This window comes from Mobula birostris, chromosome 13 (genome assembly GCF_030028105.1).
Source record: "Mobula birostris isolate sMobBir1 chromosome 13, sMobBir1.hap1, whole genome shotgun sequence".
In the NCBI taxonomy this organism is placed as follows: Eukaryota; Metazoa; Chordata; class Chondrichthyes; order Myliobatiformes; family Myliobatidae; genus Mobula; species Mobula birostris.
The window spans coordinates 33,956,416-33,979,360 of record NC_092382.1 but is presented as its reverse complement, the minus strand read 5'-3'; the positions used below and the strand labels follow the sequence as shown (position 1 = coordinate 33,979,360).

Below are 22,945 nucleotides of genomic sequence, written 5' to 3'. Positions count from 1 at the left end.
TGACCAATGCTGGAGCGAGTTTAAAACTCGCGCTGTGGGCGGAGCCATGGGCCAATGCTAGAGAGCGATTGGAGCTCGCGCGGTCAGGAACTAACGGTGAGGGCGGAGGGCGGAGCGCGATGATCGCGCGGTGGGCGGGGCTCCCCGATCAATGACGGAGAGATCTCGGAGCTCAGCAGAGGGGAGAGGTGACTGGGAGACAGGGCAATTGATGTTGATCCCCTGTCCCCGTCCCTCTGTGGGTGAATGGGTGTCCGGGTCTTCCCTCCCTCTGCTGGGTTCCACATCAGTGACAGTAAAGTCCCCTCTGTTCACACTCCCGCACTCAGACAGTGAAGCTCCCTATATCAGGCGTCTTGGCCCGAAACGTCGACTGTATCTCTTCCTAGAGATGCTGTCCCGCCTGCTGCGTTCACCAGCAACTTTTCTGTGTGTTGCTTGAAATTACAGCATCTGCAGATTTCCTCGTGTTTGCGTTCCCAGCTTTTCTCTGCCATGGACCTCTCCCATTAACTGAGGGAACCTGGACCCAGTTTGGGAGCTCCTACTTCTACACGGTCCCATCACACACGCCCGGAAACAGACACGCAGTGAAGCTCCCTCTGCAATGTCGAATCACACACTCCTAGGGATTAGACAAGGAGAACAGCTCCCTGCACAATATCCCATCACACAATCCTGGGGTCAGACACAGTGAAGCTGTTTCTGCAGGTCCCATCACACAATATCGCTGTCAGACACAGTGAATCTGCCTCTACACAATACCATCGCACACTCCCACAATTAGATATATAGTGAAGCTCCCTCCACACTCTCCCATCTCACATTCCCGTGGCCAGACAGAGTAAAGCACCCTCTACATTGTCCATCATGGTAATTAAAGGAGGTCCTGAGGTAGAGGGAGGGTATTTCATTAGCAAGAGGCCAGACTGAGTGAACTCCCTCAGGGTGAGAGATGGACCTGAGCATCTAAGGTGGGCAGAGTTCCACTGGTCAGATTTTACTAATGACGGGTCTATTACAGGAAGGTATCAGACCGAGAGTGATGGACTCTTGTCAGTGACAGAGGCAACATCTGGTGAGGTGCCACAGGGGAACACTGAACAACAGATGGAAACCAGGCTGAGGTGAGAGGTGGAGCTGAGACCTGGAGGGTGAAGACTTCCTCGGGTCTTACTCTCCACTGAGTTATCACTGCTGTCCCATCCCTGTCACTATTATTGTGATTTAAATTCTACAACACTGTCCATTGCGTCCCTCTGCTCTTGAAGTACATCATGAAACACCCGCACCTCCACACGGGAACACACAACAGATCAGGAGCTTGACTGGGTCACTGGGCTCCTCAACCCTGACCCACTTCTCAAATCGATCTGGGTGATTTGTCCCTGGCCTCACCTCCTCTCCTGAACCAGCTCCACAAAGCTCTCAAATCTCCATTCCTTCACAGATTGATCCATTTCATTCCATAACCCCAGTGTTTAAGATTCTGGATTTAACACAGTGAGAAGAAATACCAATGTACATCACTTATAAATGACCACACAACTTGTTACCACATCCACCTTATTTGAGTCATACCCACCCCTGGGAACTTCTCAACATCTACACTATTATCTCCCTCTGGACCTTCCAAATTTCAGTAAGATCACCCCTCATTACTCTAAATTCCAAACTGCACAGGTCTAAAGCTTTTAGCTCCTCAGGGAAGGACAACCTCCTCATCCCAGGATTCAGCTGAGTGGATCTCTTCTCATCAACCTTCAATGCTGGTCTCTACTTTTGTTTAAATAATGGTACCAAGGCTGGACATAATATTCCAGGTGATGTCACACACCCTCTTTTGTGTAATAGTAGTCCTCTAAACTCTAACCCCTCACAATGATGACAAAATGTCCTTTACCTTCCTGATTGTTTGCTGCAGCTTCATGTTCACTTGATATTATTTTATTCGCAATAACACTTCAATCTCTCTGTAATATGTTCATCTCGAATTTTCTATGTTTAGATTTTTTTCTAAAACTTGACATGCAAAATTTATTCACAAAAAATATACAGTACATTGTATTCTTCACATTTGTAATGTTGTTCAAACAATATGCTCGTAGTGTCCTGTTTTTTCACATATTCATTTGCCACTTTATTAGGTAGACCTGTACATCTGCTTGTTAATGCAAATATTTAAACAGCAAATTTTGAGTCAGCAACTCAATGCAAAAGTGCCTGCAAACATGGTCAAAAGGTTCAGACCAAACATCAGAATGGGGAAGAAAGTGATCAAAGAGTATGACAGTGAAATAATTGTTGGTGCCACATGGGGCAGTCTGAGCATCTCCAAAACTGCTGACGTGCTGGGATTTTCGTGGACAACAATTGCTCGAGTTGAGAGAGAATGGTCCAAAAATAAAGTTGTACAAGGCAGTATGAATGTTCAGGAATGTAAGGAGCTGGGGAGAGTGGATGACTCAGATCAATACATTACAGACACACCCCTCCCCACTGTCACTAGTTTCTACATGAGGTGCTACTCAAGAAGGCAACGTCTATCATCAAACATCAAGACCATGCCATCTTTTCACAGATACTATCAGGCAGAAGGTATGTAACCCTGAAGTCCTCACAAGGGTAGGTTTCACACAGTGAACAATAGAGCACTGGTGATTGTGGTAGAGCAAAATAATCTGGGAATACAACGGCAGATGGGCCTTCATAAATCAAAGTATTGTTGTGTTGAAGTTGTGTAAGCCTGGCTTATAGTATTGTGTGCAACTTTGATCACCTGACCTGTAGGAGAGATGTAAGCAAGGTTGAAAGAGTACGGAGACAATCTACAGGGCTGTTGCTGGATCTGGAGGATCTAAATTAGAAAGAAAGATTGACTAGGTTAGGACTTTATTCCTTGGGACGTAGAAGATTGAGAGGAGACCTGATACAGGTATACAGCATTATGAGAGGTATAGATAGCATAAATACCGGCAGGCTTCTTTCACTGAGGCTGGGTGAGATTACAATTGAGGTCTTAGGTTAATGGTGAGTGGTGAAAATGTCCAGGGGAACACGAGGGAAACTTTCTTCACTCAGAGGGTTGCATGCGTGTGGAATAAGCTGCCAGCACAAGTGGTGCATATGAACTCGATTCAACGTTTCAGAGAAGTTCGAATCAGTACACAGATGGTATGTGTATGGATGGCTATGGTCCCAGTACAGGTTGATGGCAGTGGGCACTTCAAGTGGTTCAGCATGGACTCAATGGGGTGAACAGCCTGTTTCTGTGCTATACTTTCCTGTGACTCTATGTCCTATCTATCACCTCCTCAGCCTCCTGGAAGTCCTATTCTCAATTATTGACGAAATGAAATAACATACTAATCTGAATTATACTCCATCTGCCATTCATTTGATCACATCAAGAGATGATCAAGATCTCTCTGCAAGTCCCGATACCATGTTCACTGTTTTCCACATCACCTGTTTTAGTGATGCATACATCTCAGCCAGTTCTCTCCCATTTCCCTCCATTCCAACAGTGCTGTTGGCCTGGAGATTTCTCAATACATTTTGAGATATTTAGCACCTCCTCTGCTATGATGTAGACTATCACAAAACCATTTGCATTGACTATTTTAAGTTTTGCATCATTCTCTACAATGAAAAAAAAGCAGGATAAATATTGATTTAAGATCTTGCCCATCTGCTGAGGCTCAATATAAAGAAGTTTACTTCCAGAAGTGATCAATTTTTGATCTCTTTTTGGTACATCACGTGGATGCTCTTCAACACTCGTTGTGCATTAAAGTTTAATTTGTCAGAGCCCACAGCCTTACTAATGTCCGGTGTGTTAGAGGAAGCTGATAGACTGTGATCGATCGACTCCCTGTATCAGAGACAGAGACAACATCAGGTGAGAAGCCACGTGAGAGCTTTGAGTAATAGTGACAAACAAGACTGAGGTGACAGAGGGAGTTGGGACTCGGGCGAGTGTATGCATTTCCTGTGCCCTTAGCCCCCACAGAGAAAACAATGACTATAGCAGCCGTATTTGTCACATGTGCATTGACACATATAGGGAAACACGTTGTTTGCGTTGGAGAGGTGCCGTGGCAGTTCGCAAGTGTTGCCATGCATTCGGTGCCAACACAGCATATCCACAACTCAGTAACCCTACCTGTGCATCTTTGGAATGTGGGAGGAAACCAGGGCAGCCAGAGGAAGCTCCCACAGCGAAAGTGTGCAGGCTCCTTTCGGACAGTGGCCGGAATTGAAACACAATCTTAAAGCTTATGCTAACCACTATTCCACCATGTCATTCTGTTATCCTTAACTTAAATACTCCAACACTGGCCACTAATATCTCCCACTCAAGAATGACCTCCAAAGTCCTCTCCACTTATTTACACTGTTACTGCTATGCTCAGTGATTCTAACCAGACAGAGAGAGTCTCCCTGAGAGTTTGAGGGAACAGGCATGGTGTTTGCCAAGTTACACTGTTTCATTTACTGATTCCCAAAAATGATTCCGGAATGGAAAGGCTTGTCATAGGAGGAGGTTTTGGTGCTTTGGGAAGCTAATCACTGGAATTTAAAAGGATGATTGGGATCTTCAATGAAACCTATCGAATATTGAACGGCTTTGATAGAGTGGATGTAGAGAGGATGTTTCTCATGATATGGAGGTGGATGGAAGAGGTCTGAGACCAGAAAACACAGCCTCCTAATAGAGGGGGCTGAAGGAGGTCAACTTAGAACGATGAGGAGGAATATGTTTACTCAGAACGTGGAGAATATGTGAAATTCTTTGCCACAGATGTCTAAGGAGGACAGGTGATCTGTTATATTTAAGGCAGAGGTTGACAGAATCTTGATTAGTCAGAGCATGAAAGGATATGGTGATAAGACAGGAGATTGTGGTTGAGAGGGAAATCTCTCTTTCCTGATGCAATTTTTGAGGAAATAACAGCAAATACAGACAAAGGAGAGTTAATGGATATTGTTTATTTGGATTTTCAGAAGGCATTTGATAAGGTGCTGCACATAAGGCTGCTGAATAAGATAAATGCTCGTGGTATTACAAGAAAGGTGGAGAGCTTAACAAAGTGTGGTCGCACCCAGAGTAATGCATTTACTCTGGTGGCCCCACTAGAGGAAGGATGTCGAGTCTTTGTAGAGGCTGCTGAAAATATTAACCAGGGTGCTACCTGGATTAGAGAGCATGCGCGACGACTGGAGTTTAGACGAACAGCGACTGTTTTTATTTACTAGAGCGGAGGAGGCTGAGAGTAGATCTGATTGATGTTTCTAAGTTTATGAGCGGCACAGATATACAAGACAGACAGTATCTTTTCTTCAGGGTTGAAATTTCCAGTAGAAGGGGCCATGAATTTAAGATCAGTTGGGGATAATTCTAAAGGACATGTGAGGTACAGTTTGTTTTTCAATTTGAGGTTGTGGGTATTTGTCAATTTAACATTATTATTTCGGCCACACTGCGGAATGTACCGTCCTCAGCAAAGTGGGCAAAAGGATTCACTCCCCGGATTACCCCATCCCGGGACTGGTGTCCCATGAGCACTGCCTCCGGGCTCTTACTGCCTGTGTAATTACCCAGGGCATCACTTGGGGGTGCTCTCCGGACTGAACATACATCGGAGGCAGTTCCGCTGATCCGGAGGTGGAATTACGTCTCTGGAACTGACTCTGACGTCACAGTGCGCGCTGCTGGAGACGGGGTCCGTCAGAAACTTTGGGAATTAAATCTGTCACGGTCCATTAAAGGCGCGGGGGAGGGGGTGGGCGGAGAGTCTGTCAAACTGTGGGTGGGGATGTGCACACATTCAGATGTTCACAGTATCAGACTCAGTCCGGATCTGAGTTCCTGCAGAGACTTCAGTTCCTCTTCCCCGGTCCAACTGATCCGATTGTCCCACAGCCTGAAACAGATGGAAGAATGAAGAGGAAATAACAAATTACACAACAGTGTCAGCAACAGAGGACTAGGGTTAATGTTTCAACAACATTCACAGACAAACACAAGCGGAAACCCGGCGGATCCGCTGATATTTTATGACATTGAATATGAACACAATCACTCACCAGATCCGCTCCAGATTCGGGAGGGCCAGTATGAGGCGGCGAAGAGCGGGGACAGATTGGTCTGTGAGCGAGTTTGATCCCAGATCCAGCTCTGCCAGTGATTGGGTTGCACTGAGAGCGGAGACGAGATCATCGACACCAGCATCAGTGAGACCGACCTTGTACAACCTGGAGATGAGAGAGAGTGAGGGTGAAGGACACCGAGAGACAGTGGACGCTATGAATCTCGAATGTTGACCAATAAGACAATTCTGATCACATTAATGTTCAGCGTCAGACACCCAGTGACTGTAAAGACAATCTCCCACAGTCTTACACTTACCACAGTTTCTGCATTTTACACTCCGAGTTCGTCAGAGCCTCAGACACCAGTTTCACCCCTGAATCTCCTAGTTCATTTTCATTCAGGTTCAGCTTCGTCAGTGAAGGGTTTGTGCTGAGAGCGGAGGCAAGATGCTTGGCACCAGAATCTGTGAGACCGACATTGCTCAGCCTGTGGATGAAAGGGAGAGTGTGGGTAAAGGCCACAGAGAGACAGGAGACGGTAGAAATTCCCAGTGTTTATCAGTAATACAATTACTGATCACCTTAATGTTCAGTGTCAGATACCCAGTGACTATAACCGCAATATCCCTTTCTGACACCATAGTGTCTGTATTTTACACTCTCGATTCCTCAGAGCTGCAGACAGCAGTTTCACTCCTGAATCTCCCAGTTTATTCATCCCAAGTCTAAACACAAACAGACAAATTGATGAACAAATTGATTCAGACAGTGGTTCTGAGGGAATTCCTTTCACCCGGTATTTCAGGAAACATTAAACCCTTCAGTAAATCACTGACCAATTCACATGACTGTCAATGTCCCTCACTGCCCAGCTCCGAATGTTAGTAATTTAGCCTGTCAGTGTGACTCTGTAAACTTTCTATATTCTGTCTCAGTCCCCGACGTTTGGAAAAAAAGTCCTGACGAGATGGTAGAAAGCTGCAGCGTTGGAGGGCTGGAAAAAGTCCCACAGGGAGGAAGAGTTGTGGATGAGAACGTGTCCATGGGAGATGGTGGAAGAAAAGCCCGCCAGGGCAAAAGGGATAGGCAGAGTAATCCCACAGGAGGAAGGGAGATGGGGAATAGAGATACCACGGGAAGAAAGGAGAATAGAGAAGAAAGATGCCACAGAAGGAAGGGAGATGGGAAAGAGATATCCCCACAGGACGAGGGGGGTGGAGAAGAGGGATTCCATGGGAGGACGGGAAATGGAGAAAAGAAATCCCACAGGAGGAAGGGGGATGTGGAAGACAGATGCCACAGGAGGAAGGGGGATGGAGTGGATAATTACCACAGGAGGAAGGAGAATGGAGAAGAGAGATCCCACAGGAGGAAAAATGTATGCAGAGGATAGATCCCAGAGGAGGAAGTGGGATAGGGAAGCTAGATCCCACAATGAAGGAAGATAGGTAAAGAGCCATCCCACAAGATGAAGAGGATATGGCAAAGACAGATCCCATAGGAGGAAAGGGAATGGGGAAGAGAGATCCCATAGGAGGAAAGGGGGATGAAAAAGAGAGATCCCATAGGAGGAAGGCAGATGGGGAAGCAAGATTCCACAACAGGATGTGATGCAGACGTAGATCGCACGGGGAGGGTTGGTCAGAATTGAACCCCACAATTGGAAGAGGTGATGCCCACATGAGTGTTGGGTATCTGGCAGTGAACAAAGTCACACTGTTGGAGTGATCGTGATAGTCACACGCGGGGAGAGGGGTTGGGAAGGATAATCTCGGGTATTTCTCTCCCTCTCACTGGGACATTCCTCTGATTCTCTCTTGTACTTCATCGGGAAGAGGGTGCGCAGATCCGTCACACCTGCTGCAGTCAGTGTTGGTGTCGATGTCAGTAACAGTGAGAAGGAACATTGTCAATTGACGTGTCACATGCAGCGAGAAACACGGCCATTCATGTGATTTACTACCATTAAACCAACGACCATTGTTCGCTCATCTGAAGTCTCCAACATCTCTATACACGAAACCATAGGGCACTCCCGTTCTTGATTTACTGACCGATCGCCTATTAATTTGTCACAAAAACTCATAATCTGCTTTACCTTTACATTAAAACAAAATAATGAAATACTTTCACAGATCAGACTGAGAAATAAGTGAAGTTACCCCAACTCCTGGCATTTGTGCAGCCCAGGTACCAGCCGCTGGATTCCTTCACACTGAATGTGGCAGCCAACTAGGTCGATATGTTTTATTGTATCACAGAGTCCGATGACATGAGACAGGACCGCACAGTCAATCGGGGTCAGTGTCATTCTACTGAATGAAAGTGTTTCCACAGATTCCAGTGCGGCCTGAGCCAGCCCACAATTCTGAGACTCAAACAGGTAGTGCAGTGTGTTCAGGAGGCTCCTTTTACCAGCTTCACTCCTCGTGTTTCCACTCTGGCGTTTAACCTCCTCCCTCACCCAGTCAATCACCCGGCAGGTTGTTTGACGGGGAAATGGTCCCAGAAACTCCTCCAGGCCCCGAGCTGTCATTGGAGAGGAGAGGCCAGCAACAAAACGGAGACACACCTCAAATCGGCCATCTGTTGTGTTGTGGGCTTCAGTGAGGAATTTCAGGATATCCCCGGGATGCGGATTCAGGAACTGTGCGAGTGCCGCTACAAACTCCTGGATGGTGAGGTGTGGGAATGTGTACACCACACATTGGGGAGAATCCTCTCTCTCCAAAAGCTCCATTAAGAACCCAGACAAGAACTGGGAAGGCTTCAGATTGTAGTTGATTAAATCTCCATTTGTAAATACAATCTTCTTGTCAAACACACCTCTGAAGGCCATCTGACCAACCCTGAGTAACACGTCACGGGGGTTCTCAATCTCACGGCCGTGGTTTTTCAGGATGTTGTAAATATAGTAGGAATAGAGTTGGGTTATGGTCTTGGGAACTCGCTGGGGGTCCCTGTCTCTTTTTGCGAAGAAGGGTCCCAGTGCCAGAGCGAGGATCCAGCAGTAGGAGGGATTGTAGCTCATGGTGTACAGGATCTCGTTCTCCTCCACATGTTTGAAAACAGCTTCTGCTACCGTCTTATCTTCAAAATGCCTCATGAAATATCCCTTCCATTCTTCATCGACAAATCCCAGGATTTCAGCCCAGACATTGATTTCTGCCTTTTCTAATAAATGTAACACAGTGGGTCGGGTGGTCACCAGTACTGAACACCCTGGCAGCAGCTTGTGCTGGATTAAACTGTACACAATATCCGACACTTCACACCACCACTCGGGATCTGGGCACTTGTGCTGAGGTTCTGTATCTCTCCGACTGTCAGCAAAATCAATTTTATGTTTGAATTCATCCAAGCCATCGAATATAAACAGCAATCCCTCTGGGTTTTTCCAAACCTCTCTCAGGAAATTCCCAAAGTAAGGATACTGATCCAAAATCAGTTCCCTCAGGTTTATTCTGCAGTTAATGGAGTTTAAATCCCTGAATTTGAAACTGAAGACAAACTGGAATTGCTGGTATATTTTCCCCATGGCCCAGTCATAAACAATCTTTTGCACCATTGTTGTTTTCCCTATCCCCGGGACTCCAGCCAATGCTGCCGAACTCCCAGATTTGCATTTACTTTGGGAAAAGCTGCTCTGGAACAACTGATCAGTCCGGAGTTTTTCCAGCTCTCTGCGGAGATGTTGTTTTCTCCACTCCTCGTGGTCTCTGCCTCTCGCCAGCAGCTCGTGTTCCACCAGTCTCCGATCACGAATAGTAGAAATGACCGTGATCTCAGCGTATCGATCAACCAGCTGGAAAACATTCACCTTCTCCGTCATCAGGATCGTGTTCACGCTCAGTGTTTCGGTTTGTGCCCGCAGAGTCTCCTTGTGTTTCTGTTGAACATCTTCCATGGGAACAGAGAAAGAGTCAAAATGTTAGACGCCTCAACTCAGAATTTAGTAAACAACAAATAGTGCAGCACAAAGCTCTTGTATCAATTTAATTTATCAGAATATGTTCATACACTAAAGTAAATTTGGTTGCAGTGAATCAGAATTGTGACGAAAAACCAAGTTATCAGAAGATTGATGCTGATGAGAGAGATAAGGGGAACAATGGAGAAACATTCAAAATGCTAATAAGAGAGAAGAGCGAGATTAACGAGAAAGAAAGACATTTCAGATATTGACAGATTGATTGCTTTGAACCTGAACTGTTTGAAGTTTAATGGACAGGCGATACCCCAGCAGGGGGATAAAAAGAACAGGTTCGCTAAGGCACGACACACACCACGAGATCACGAGATAACGAGACCCTGGAAGAGCGGTGTGCCCCCACAAGTTGATTAAAGTTGGAGGTCTGGTTCGAGGGAACCGACCATAGACTGACAGGGTGAAAAGGAACGATCGGCGGGAACCTGGTGTGTGTGCCCGCCCTTGCCTGGGTGCCGGGTTCACCGCGGAAGAACGGTCGTATCCAGAACGGAGGGATCACAGTCGGTGACCACAGAAGACATAAAAAGGTTCGCCCGAAAGCTAACTGCGAAGAACATCAAAGGTCTGTTTGAATCAAAATTTGCATTCTCTCTCTCTCTCCAACAGCACAACAGCGATTACTGCAAACTGTACTAAGCTGAACTGAACTCTGCGTCACTTGAGACTGATCATTTTACCCCTAGACTGCGATAGAACTTAGCTGATTCCTGTTACCCTAGTTCTGTGTACACGTGTGTATTATCATTGCTAACCTGTTTCATTTACATCCTTACGATTAGAGTACTGTGTTACTTATTTCTTTAATAAAACTTTATTAATTTCTGTTAAACCAGACTCCAACTAAGTGGTCCATTTCTGCTGGTTTGGCAACCCAGTTACGGGGTACGTAACAGAATAAAACAAAAGAAACCTACTGCATGTCGATCAGCAACGTTGTAGGGGTGGTGGGGGTCAGCTGTCAAGGTCTCGCAAAGCTGACTCAGACAATCAGCGTTTCTAATCAAACATAAATAATTTATTCACCCTACTATACCACGGATGCTGGACAACTCACCGAGATCATCCAGAAGAATGTCCGGGCCTGCAGTTCTGCAGTCTCATGTCCACTAAACAGTATCCACGGGAAATACTCAGCAGGACAGGGAGAATAAAAACATAGAAACATAGAAAACCTAGAGAACAATACAGACTCTTCAGCCAACAATTCTGTGCCGAACATGTCACTACCTTAGAATTACCTAGGCTTTATCCATAGCCCTCTACTTTTCTCAGCTCCATGTCGCCATCCAGGAGTTTCTCAGAAGACCCTACTGTTTCCGCTTCCACTAATGTCGCCGGCAGCCCATTCCACGCACTCACCACTCTCTGCGAAAGAAAACTTACCCCTGACATCTCCTCTGTACCTACTTCCAAGCACCTTAAAACTATGTGCTCTCGTGCTAGCCATTTCAGCCCTGGGGAAAAGCCTTTGACTATCCACTCAATCAATGCCTCTCATTATCTTGTACACCTCTATCAGGTCACTTCTCATCCTCCGTCGCTCCAAGAAAACAAGTCCGAGCACACTCATACTGTAAGGCATTCTACCCAATCTAGGAAACATCTTTGTAAATCTCCTCTGCACCTTTTCTATGGTTTCCACGTCCTTCCTGTACTGAGGCGACCAGAATTGAGTACAGTACTCCAAGTGGGCTCTTACCACTGTCTTGTATAGCTGTAATATTACATCTTGGTTCTTAAACTCAATCCCACGACTGATGAAGGCCAATGCACCATATGCCTTTTTAACCACAGAGTCAACTTACATTGCAGCTTTGAGTGTCCTATGAACTCGGACCCCAAGATCCCTCTGATCCTCCACACTTCCAAGAATCTTACCATTAATGCTATATTCTGCCATCATATTTGCCCTAACAAAATAAACCATCTCACACTTATCTGGGTTAAACTCTATTTGCCACTTCTCAGCCCAGTTTTGCATCCCATCAATGTCTCGTTGTAATCTCTGACAGCCCTTCACACTATTCACTACACCCTCAAGCTTCGTGTCGTCAGCAGATTTACTAAACCATCCCTCCACTTCCTCATCCAGATCATTTATAAAAATCACGAACAGTAGGGATCCCACAACCGATCCCCAAGGCACACCGCTGCTCTGGAGAAAGGGAGAGAGTGGATGCTACAGATCTATTATTCAAATTGAACTAAAATTTTGAAAAGCAGGATCATTTCCAATCCCGGTAGCATCTGGTAAAACTCTCTTCTCCGAGTTCTCCAGATCCTTCCTGTAATGGACCGACAGAATTGAACCAATTCTCCAAGTGCAAGTCCAAGTGCAGCCAAACCAAAGTTTTATACATCTGTAACCTAAAGCTTCGATAGACTTAGTGCTCCGTACAATGAAGTGAACTATGTGATCATATCTTCTTCATTTACCTGTGTTGTCACACCTAGCGAGCTACGGACATTGACAACAAACTTCCTCTGCACCTCAATGATGTTAGCGTCTGCCAGCTACTTTAAACATCCCCCATACCTTCACACTTTTCTGGATTAAACTCCATCTGCTATTTGTCCACCCGCCTCTGCAACTGATCTATACCCCACTCAACGGCTGTGAAGGCGGATGAAGGCTGCAACAAATCCGCCAGCTCCAATTGTCGTGGTTTCCATGCCATTGGAATCAGTTGGTTGATTTGTGAAGTATTGTGTGCTTCTTGGAGTGCAACATCAAGTATTCGTTAAACAAATACACGCACAGGTGTCTTCGCTCTGGGGGCCACTTCTTCAGAATGAAGACCATCATCCTCGACCTCGAGGGATAGCCACGACGATACCCCACTGGACTCTTTGAGACATTTCTTCCCTCTCCATTACTCATTGTCTCACCTCAGCTTCAGAAAGCATATATTTCATTTGCAGACTAAATTCACAACATTTCCCGTCACCGTCACGGGACGGTGACAAACTATGCTCTAATCCTCTTTGGAACATGCCGGTTCGAAATTCTGATCAGCTGATATATATCGACTCTCACCAGACGGAGATTTGCCCTGTAACAGTTGTTCCTCACCTGACTTCTACCATTTAATCTGCCTTCCCCAATTTAACATCCCCACCCTGTGTATCACCTAAGCTGCAGACCTCTCTTTATTCATAACCATCTCAGAACTTGAGTTGTGTTCATTGTTCCCGAAACCTCTCCCACTGAAACCCGAGCCCGTCCTGAAATAAGGGATAGCCGATGTCAATGTAGGACCTGGTCTGGATGAGGTGTGGGAAAGTTACTTGCAGTGAAAGTACACCTGAAGAATGTGAAACCTCACGGTATGTCAGGATCCTGACAGGAGTGTGCGGGACCTCAGAGTGTTCCGGAGCCTTGTAAAGTAGTTAAAGGGTTTCACATTGTGTGACGGCTCTTGCAGGAGTGTATGGCATCTCGCAGCGTGTAGGTAGACGGCAAGAGGCTTGTGGAGTCTCGCAGCGTGTCAGCCCCTGCCAGGGGCGTGTGGTGTCTAGCGGTGTGTCAGTACCCTGCCAGAGATGTGCAGGGTTTCACAGCGCATTAGGATCCTGCCAGGGGTGTGTGGTGTCTAGCGGTGTGTCAGTACCCTGCCAGAGATGTGCAGGGTTTCACAGCGCATTAGGATCCTGCCAGGGGTGTGTGGTGTCTAGCGGTGTGTCAGTACCCTGCCAGAGATGTGCAGGGTTTCACAGCGCATTAGGATCCTGCCAGGGGTCTGTGGTGTCTAGCAGTGTGTCAGTACCCTGCCAGAGATGTGCAGGGTTTCACAGCGCATTAGGATCCTGCCAGGGGTGTGTGGTGTCTAGCGGTGTGTCAGTACCCTGCCAGAGATGTGCAGGGTTTCACAGCGCATTAGGATCCTGCCAGGGGTGTGTGGGGTTTCCAAATAACAGGTATACTCTACATAGACGTTTATTGTGTAACGGATCTTGAAAATGACATTTTAATCTTCACCATGTATCCGGGGCCAGCAAATACCATTTATATCATCTTCTTAGAGAGTTGAGAGTTCTGAGGAAAACACCGGTGATCTGGCGCTAAACGATGCAGGCATGTTTTCTCAGTAGCCATTCATTCAACGTATTCGAGTGAGACAGGGAACGTAGGAAAGCATGGATTGTATAAACAGTTACATTAGAGAATGGCAAACTAGTAGAGAAGTTGTTCTTCAAAGATCCAGGGGAGTATCTATTGCATGTTCAGAAGTGGTTACCTAGAGTGCCAGGATTTCGGTGTTTCAGAAAGAACAGGGAGGAAGACAAAAGGGGTGGGCGTGGCACTGCTGATCAGAGATAATGTCACGGTTGCAGGAAAGGAGGAAGTTATGGAGGGATTGCCTACTGAGTCTCTGTGGGTGGAAGTTATAAACAGGAAGAGGTCAATAACTCTACTGGGCGTTTTTTTATCGACCACCCAATAGTAACATGGACATCGAGCAGCAGATGGGGAGACAGATTCTGTAAAGATGCAAGAATAACCGGGTTGGCGTGGCGGGAGGTTTTAATTTCCAAAATATTGATTGCAATCACCCTAGAGCAAGGGCTTCAGATGAGGTGGAGTTTGCTAGGTGTATTCAGGAAGGTTTCCCGATATAATATGTAGATAAGCCTACAAGAGGAGAAGCTGTACTTGATCTGGTATTGGGAAATGAACCTGGTCAAGTGTCAGATCTCTCAGTGGAATAGCATTTTGGAGATAGTTATCACAATTCTGTCTCCTTTACCATAGCATTAGAGCGGCGTAGGAACAGACAAGTTAGGAGTGAGGAGAAATATGAAGTAATTGGGCAGGAACTTGGAATCATAAATTGGGAACAGATGTTCTCAGGGAAATGTATGGCAGAAATGTGGCAAACGTTCAGGGGATATTTGCGTGGCATTCTGCATAGGTGCGTAGGGTACAGGAACCGTGGTGCACAAAAGCTGTTGAAAATCTCGTCAAGAAGAAAAGAAAAGCTTACGAAAGGTTCAAAAATCTAGGCAATGCTAGAGACCTAGAAGATTATAAGGCTAGCAGGAAGGCGCTTAAGGATGAAATTAGGAGAGCCAGAAGGGACCATGAGAAGGCCTTGGCGGGAAAGATTAAGGAAACCACCCAAGGCATTCTACAAGTATGTGAACAGCAAGATGATAAGAGAGAATAGGACCAATCAAGTGTGACAGTGGAAAACTGAGTATGGAACCGGAATAGATAGCAGAGGTTCCTAGTAAGTACTTTGCTTCAGTATTCACTACGGAAAAGGATCTTGGCGAGCATACAGACATGAAGAAAGAGGACATGCTGGAGCTTTTGGAAAAGTCTCCGGGACCAGACGAGATGCACCCCAGGTTACTACGGGAGGCGACGGAGCAGATTGATGAGTCTCTGGCAACTATCAACGCATCATCAATCGGGACAGGAGAGGTTCCAGTGGGTTGTAGGTTTGTAGATGTTGTTCCCTTATTCAAGAAAGGTAGTAGAGATTGCACTGGAAATTATAGACCAGTGAATCTTACTTCAGGAATTGGTAGACCGATGGAAAAGACACTGAGAGGCAGGATTTATGAACATTCAGAGAGGCATAATATGATTAGGAATAGTGAGCATTGTTTTATCAAAGGCATGTCGTGCCTTACGAGCCTGATTGATTTTTTTTGAGGATGTGACTAAACACATTGATGAGGTAGAGCAGTAGATATACAGTATAATGGATTTTAGCAAGGCATTTGGCATGGTACCCTATGCAAGGCTTATTGAGAAAGTACGAAGTCATACGATCCAAGGGGACATTGCTTTGTGGATGTAGAACTGGCTTGCCCACAGAAGGCAAAGTGTGGTTGTAGGTGGTTCATATTCTGCATGGAGGTCGATGACTCAGGGATCTGTTCGGGGTCCCTTTCACTTCGTGATTTTTATCATTGACCTGGATGAGGAAGTGGAGTAATGGATTAATACATTTGCTGATGACACAAAGCTTGGGAGAGTTGTGGATAGTGTGGAGGGCTGTCAGAGGTTACAGCGGGACATCAATAGGATGCAAAATTGGGCGGAGAGATGGCAGATGGAGTTTAACCCAGATAAGCGTGAGGTGGTTTATATTGGTAGGTCAAATATGATGGCAAAATATAATATCAATGGTAAGCCTTTTGGCAGTGTGGAGGATCGGAGGGATCATGGGGTCCGAGTCCACAGTACACTCAAAGCTGCTGCGCAGGTTGACTCTGTAATTAAGAAGGTATACAGTGCATTGGCCTTCATCAACCGTGGGACTGAGTTTAAGAATTGAGATGTAATGTTACGGCTACATAGGACTCTGGTCAGACCCCACCTGGAATACTGTGCTCGGTTCTGGTCACCTCAGTACAGGAAGAATATGGAAAATATAGAAAGGGTGCAGAGGGGATTTACAAGGATGTTGCCTGGATTAGGGAGCATGCATTTTGAGAAGAGGTTGAGTGAACTTGGCCTTTTCTCTCTGGAGGATGAGAAGTGACGTGACAGAGGTGTACAAAATAATGAGAGGCACTGATCGTGTGGATAGTCAGAGGCTTTTTCCCAGGGCTGAAATGGCTAGCATGAGAGGACATAGTTTTAAGGTGCTTGGAAGTAGGTAAAAAGGAGATGTCAGGGTTAAGTTTTTTACGCAGAGAGTGGTCAGTGTTTGGAATGGTCTGCCGGTGGTGGGAATGGGTACGATAGCGTCTTTTAAGAGACTCCTGGATAGGTACATAGAGCTTCGAAAAATAGAGGGCTATGCGTAAACATAGGTAATTACTGAAGTAACTGACATTACTCAATGTTAGGCGCAGCATTGAGGGCCGATGGGCCTGCATTGTGTTGTAGGTTTTCTACATATCTATATTTCTAAGTCAGTGTGAGAATTCTACAGCTGTATCTGTTCCCTTGGCAAGCAGCATGAAGAACATTGAAGAATAATTTTGCAGGCAATTTGTAGAGATATACTAAGTCAGTGGTGCAAGGAAACTGAGGGGTTTTGGTGGCAGAATATGGACCGAAACAATAATTACGGAAGTGACAGAGACTGAGAGGTCTTTCTAAAGTTCCTAATTAGCCTATCTCAGGTCCTATAAGAACAATAACATATTTGGAATTTGTTCTTGGAAATGAGAGACGCTGAACCAGGACACTGGCAGGGATTCCTCATGTTTCTGATGAAGACTTTCGAATACTGAGATACAACATTGGCTACTGTAAGATTAATAACTGTTGCAATATCTGTCTTTCCTTCGCCCTCTCTTCTGTTAGATGTGCAGTTGGATGATACAACACTGTCTGTGAATATGAAGCTTTTCGGACTCTGAGCACTTGCACTGCCCAGGGCTCCATTTTCACAGGCACAATGTGCTTATGGATGAAGTGAGCTTCTCATCAGTCTGGAGCATGTAATTTATCTCAACATTTTTTTTATCGATTTCTTCAGTTCTTCTCAGTTTCCTCGCCGCATTAACACAACACTGGGTTTCTCTGACCTAATTGACAGCTCTTACCCGTCCACAGTTTCCATCACACACCACAGGCAGACATGAATTTCAGTTCTGTAGATTTTTCAACCCTCACTGCCCCCCCACCCTCCCCTCACCTCCACTGTCTCCTGATGGACTTCCCACTGTTTGCATTAAGAGAGTGCAGATATAAACAGACTGGGTTACAGTTGGTTTTTTGGGATTGGACAGGTTAGTTGGAATATGACCTGGTTTTCTGTTTAAAGGGAAGCTGTTGCTGGTATTCTGTGACTAGAACTTCAATCGATGTCCAACTCGAAGAACTGATTATCTGCGGGGACTGACGGAGTTTAGAGAAATGAATTAGGATGAGGGATGTTCGGCAGTGGGGAAGGGGGAGAGAGGCAGGTAGGGTGAGGTTTCGACCTTTTGGGGTGTAGAGGTTTCCCAGATTTCCCCTCCACCGGATTGCTCCTTCGTATGCTCTGACCCCGGTGGAAGCAGCTGTAGTTCCAGGCACCAGAGAGGAGTCACCCCTTTCCTCAAGTCCCGACTCTCAGCCTCGTTCCTCATTATGTCCTCTGAAAACTCTTCCTCCAGGAGACGATGTTTCTATGTGCCTTAGTATGTACTGTGTCACAGTGACGACATTTACCTGGTCAAACCCCCGTGACTCATCAACATGACCGTTCTGCGCAAGTGTCAGCGGTTGGTGGAAACAGCATTTTCTTCACCTACCTTTCAGCTCACTGGGGATCTCCCGTAAACCTTGAGCGGGGTCTGATCGCTCGTACGGTGCACAACCTGTTTAATTTTAAACAGTTTGGTGAAATCAGATGTGTTGAATTATAAAGTGTGCATTGTTTGAATCCGAATTGACATTAATCTCTACTATTATCTCACCATATTCCTGTATTTCTTTAAGTATTTTGTCCAACTTTGGGACGCCATTCCGCATTTTCACAAGCGATTCCCACATCACCCTCCGGGCGCGGGAGCCTCTCTCAATCACCAGGCTCAAGAGGAGTTTAGAACCATCCACCAACTCTCCCTTATCAGCGAGATCAGAGATTTTCTGTGAGGTGCAGAAATGAACATATTGGGGACTGCCAGATTCACAGAGAATGCGAAGTAAGCGATGTACCCTTTATCGGGATCACACGGCTGGATGCCGATCCTCTCTGGAGATGGGCTGTACATTCAGAGCAGAGAACAGAGAAGGGCATTCACCGTGAACCTGGCCCACCAGTCAATGAGATCCTGGCTGGTCTGTGACCACTTTGTTACAATGATTCCAACCCATAAATAATTCCTCATCAGATTTGACAGTGTCAGTAAGAAATCATAAAATATGATTTATCATAAAGCAGATGAACAAAGAAGTCAAGAAGCTTTTTTTATAGCACGTGTTCAGTCTCAGAGAAGTTACAGAAAAGATGATGCAATTAATCTTCTCAGTCTGCCAGTATCCAACATGACGGCGACTGGCACCCACTGTATTTCCATTTTCTTTTCTGGTGGCGTTTCTTCAGTGATTACATCACAACATCACAACATGGTAGTGTACCACGAAAGACACAGTTTGCAGTTACAAATTATAACACAAGCACCTCCACCCAAAAGAGAACACTGTCGAGCTCCTGTGACACCCACAGGTGATGCCCAGGTTTTCACTGAAATCCTACGGTCACGCTCTGCGATCGTCCTAAACCGAAATACCGTATCATATTTCTATTTAATGTCCATTATGTTAAGCCTATACAACAGTTACCCGCTTCCCTCGCTGTGAAAATGAGCAATCACCCACCAGTCCGGGGGATATTTTCACCCCTTTTCTGTCATTGGTGCAGATTTATAATTTTGTGATTGTACAGGGCATGCAAAATTTGGGCACCCCTGGTCAAAATTTCTGTTACTGCGAATCGTTAAGTGAGTAGAAAATGAACTGATCTCCAAAAGACATGAAGTTAAAGATGAAACATTCTTTTCAACATTTTAAACAAGATTAGTGTATTATTTTTGTTTTGTACAATTTTAGAGTGAAAAAAAAGGAAAAGAGCACTATGTAAAAGTTTGGGCACCCCAAGAGATTTGAGCTCTCAGATAACTTTTACTAAGGTCTCAGACCTTAATTAGCTTGTTAGAGCTATGGATTGTTCACAATCATCGTTAGGAAAGACCAGGTGATGCAAATTTCAGAGCTTTATAAATACCCGGAATCCTCAAACCTTGTCCCAACAATCAGCAGCCATGGGCTCCTCTAAGCAGCTGCCTAGCGCTCTGAAAATTAAAATAAATGATGCCCACAAAGCAGGAGAAGACTATAAGAAGATAGCAAAGCGTTTTCAGGTAGCCGTTTCCTCAGTTCATGAGGTAATTAAGAAATGGCAGTTAACAGGAACGGTGGAGGTCAAGTTGAGGTCTGGAAGACGAAGAAAGCTTTCAAGAGAACTGATCGTAGGATTGCTAGAAAGACAAATCAAAACCCCGTTTGACTGGAAAAGACCTTGAGGAAAGTTTTGCAGACTCTGGAGTGGTGGTGTACTGTTCTACTGTGCAGCGACACCTGCACAAATATGACCTTCATGGAAGAGTCATCAGAAGAAAACCTTTTCTGCGTCCACAAAATTCAGCGTCAGAAGTTTGCAAAGGAACACTTAAACAAGCCTAGTGCATTTTGGAAACATGAAGTTGAAATAGAACTTTTTGGCCGCAATGAGCAAAGGTATGTTTGGAGAAAAAAGGGTGCAGAATTTCATGAAAAGTACACCTCTCCAACTGTTAAGCATGGGGGTGGATCGATCATGCTTTGGGCTTGTGTTGCAGCCAGTGGCACGGGGAACGTTTCACTGGTAGAGGGAAGAATGAATTTGATTAAATGCCAGCAAATTTCTGGAAGCAAACATCACACCGTCTGTCTTCTACAACAGGATAATGATCCTAAACACACCTCAAAAATACAAAATGGACTACCTCAAGAGGTGCAAGCTGAAGGTTTTGCCATGGCCCTCTCAGTCCCCCGACCTAAATGTCATCGAAAATCTGTTGATAGACCTCAGAAGAGCAGTGCACGCAAGACGGACCAAGAATCTCAGAAAACTAGAAGCCTTTTGCAAGGACGAATGGGCGAAAATCCTCCAAACAAGAATTCAAAGACCCTTAGCTGGCTACAGAAAGCGTTTATATTATGTGATATTTGCCAAAAGGGGTATTACTGAGTACTGACCATACAGGGTGCCCAAACTTTTGCTTCGGGCCCTTTTCCTTTTTTGTCATTTTAAAACTGTAAAAGATGGAAATTTTAAAAAAAAAAACACTTAAAATATTAAAGAAATGTGTCATCTATAACTTTATGCCTTTTGGAAATCAGGTCATCTTTTACTCGCTTAACTATTCACAGTAACAGAAATTTTGACCAAGGGTGCCCAAACTTTTGCATGCCACTGTATATTCAGTATTTATTTCCCAGTTGTTCATTTATCTGCTTTAATATCCGATGAGTCAGATTTTGGACACCTATGATGTGTGAACATTCAAACCCATTCTCTCGCTCACTTACCCGATGTTCCTCTTCACTGAACTGATTCTCGAACGTTAACGCCAGGCTCATTCCGTGCACCACTCCTTCCATCGCCTGCTCCAGCCTGTCCTGGTAGAAGTCAATCAACTGCAGAAGCTTGAAATTGTTCCAGTTTGCCAGGAGCTCGGTGATTACTGAGCTCGGACCTGTGGAGCGAAGCGAAGGAAACTAAAGACATTATCGAACCTTTATTGCTCAACACCTTTCCATCTAGAACCTAAGGTCGGTGCACCATGTTACCAAACACAATCAGAAATAGACACACACAGGTGTTACCATTTTGAAGCACAAATCAGGGAAGGACTTACACAGCGAAAGACATGGCACTGAGAGATATAGATCCAACTCCAAGGAATTTAATTAATTGATAGTGGCGTCACGTGGAGACAGGGTATTAAAGAGAGTCCTGGAACATTTAATTTTGTTAACCTAGCTACTGAGTAGAGAAATTGGAGCTGTATGAGTCGTTCGTGAGGTCTTGTTTGGAGTATTGCGTGCAGTTGCACCTTAGATCGACTTCAGTATATTTCAATTCTCATTAATCCCACCTGCATTTACCTACTTCTTGAGCTGAATGAATGGTTTGAGGTGGTTAACATTACACAGGTCTGTGAAAGTAGAAGTTAAAACGAAGATTAGGAACAGTATTCTGCTTAGCCTGACATCAGTGATGTGAACAATTCTCGGCCATTGTAGAAGCTGTATCAGGAGAAAATTCAAAAGGCCTAACAAATTCAACAATGCTTTGTGAAACAGAAATCACACTGGCTTAACCCCTTGCAATACTTTTGAGGATGCAACTAGCAGAATATATAAGGTGGGACCAGCGAATGTAGAATATTAGGATTTTCAGTAAAATCACGCATTACAGATTATCAGGCAAGCGTAAACCACGAGGGGTTGCGGATAAAGTAATGATACGGATACGAACGTGTTGGTCGAATTACATAGATTAGGCATAAAGTGATTGTTTTCCGAATGGCAATGAGTGAGGAGTGGTACCACCGGAATCAATGCCAGGACCCGAGATATTCAGAAAGGCTATTTCCACGAGGGAAATAAATGAAACATCTCCATGTTTCTGAATGACCTAAATCTGGATGGAAGGCGAGAATCGAAGAGACAGGCTGCGACAGATTTAAATTTGTCCAGGAAGTTGAGAAATACCTGGCAGATACAGTACGAATAACAAATATACGACTGGCCACTTTGGTGGAAATGACAGGATGGCTGCGTACCCGGGTGTTTTTCTGATGTTGACGCCTCTGAGTCTCGACCCTCGCTGGCTCCATCAGCCATTGTGAAGACAGGTGTTAACAGATTCTAGTTCTCTGCAAGAAACAAAATCAAGAGTAGGGTCCGGTATTAATTTAGGTATAAAGGAGAAAGCTGATATCTGTACAGAACAACATACTGCCAAAAACATAGTCCTTTCCAATGAAATCATGATATGGCTTGATCCTTCTGCACACACCCAGACAACTTCTGGAAGATACTTTATGGCCGGATTACTGGATGAGATGCCCGTGCTTTTCCAGGCAATCCCGTGACATGAGCAAGAGTGAGATGTCACACCGGCTTGTCAAGTCAACAGAACGGCAATACAGGTTGGAGGTCCTGAGCAGGAAACACATACAGCTTGTGCCCTCCGACCACTAGTGGCGCTATGGTGATCAAAGGACATCTGGTACAGCAGCGAGTGCTCAAACACTTCTGCTGACCTTGGCACATCTATTCCTCACTTCGCCAAATTGTACACATTTCTCCATCACACCTGATTCTCAGAGTCTCCTTCCATTTTTTTTTAAATT

General features: G+C 45.2%; 1 protein-coding gene across 1 annotated transcript; it reads right to left on the bottom strand.

Moving 5' to 3' along the window:
- Positions 1-5,400: 5,400 nt before the first annotated feature.
- Positions 5,401-21,179, bottom strand: LOC140207518 (NACHT, LRR and PYD domains-containing protein 3-like). The gene is made up of 7 exons (XM_072276050.1): positions 21,114-21,179; positions 18,458-18,629; positions 18,293-18,358; positions 8,259-9,996; positions 6,413-6,583; positions 6,091-6,258; positions 5,401-5,927 (listed from the first exon to the last, which is right to left on the bottom strand). The coding sequence occupies exons 1-7, from the start codon at positions 21,162-21,164 to the stop codon at positions 5,840-5,842; spliced, it is 2,454 nt and encodes an 817-aa protein (XP_072132151.1). The 5' UTR covers positions 21,165-21,179; the 3' UTR covers positions 5,401-5,839.
- Positions 21,180-22,945: the final 1,766 nt, after the last annotated feature.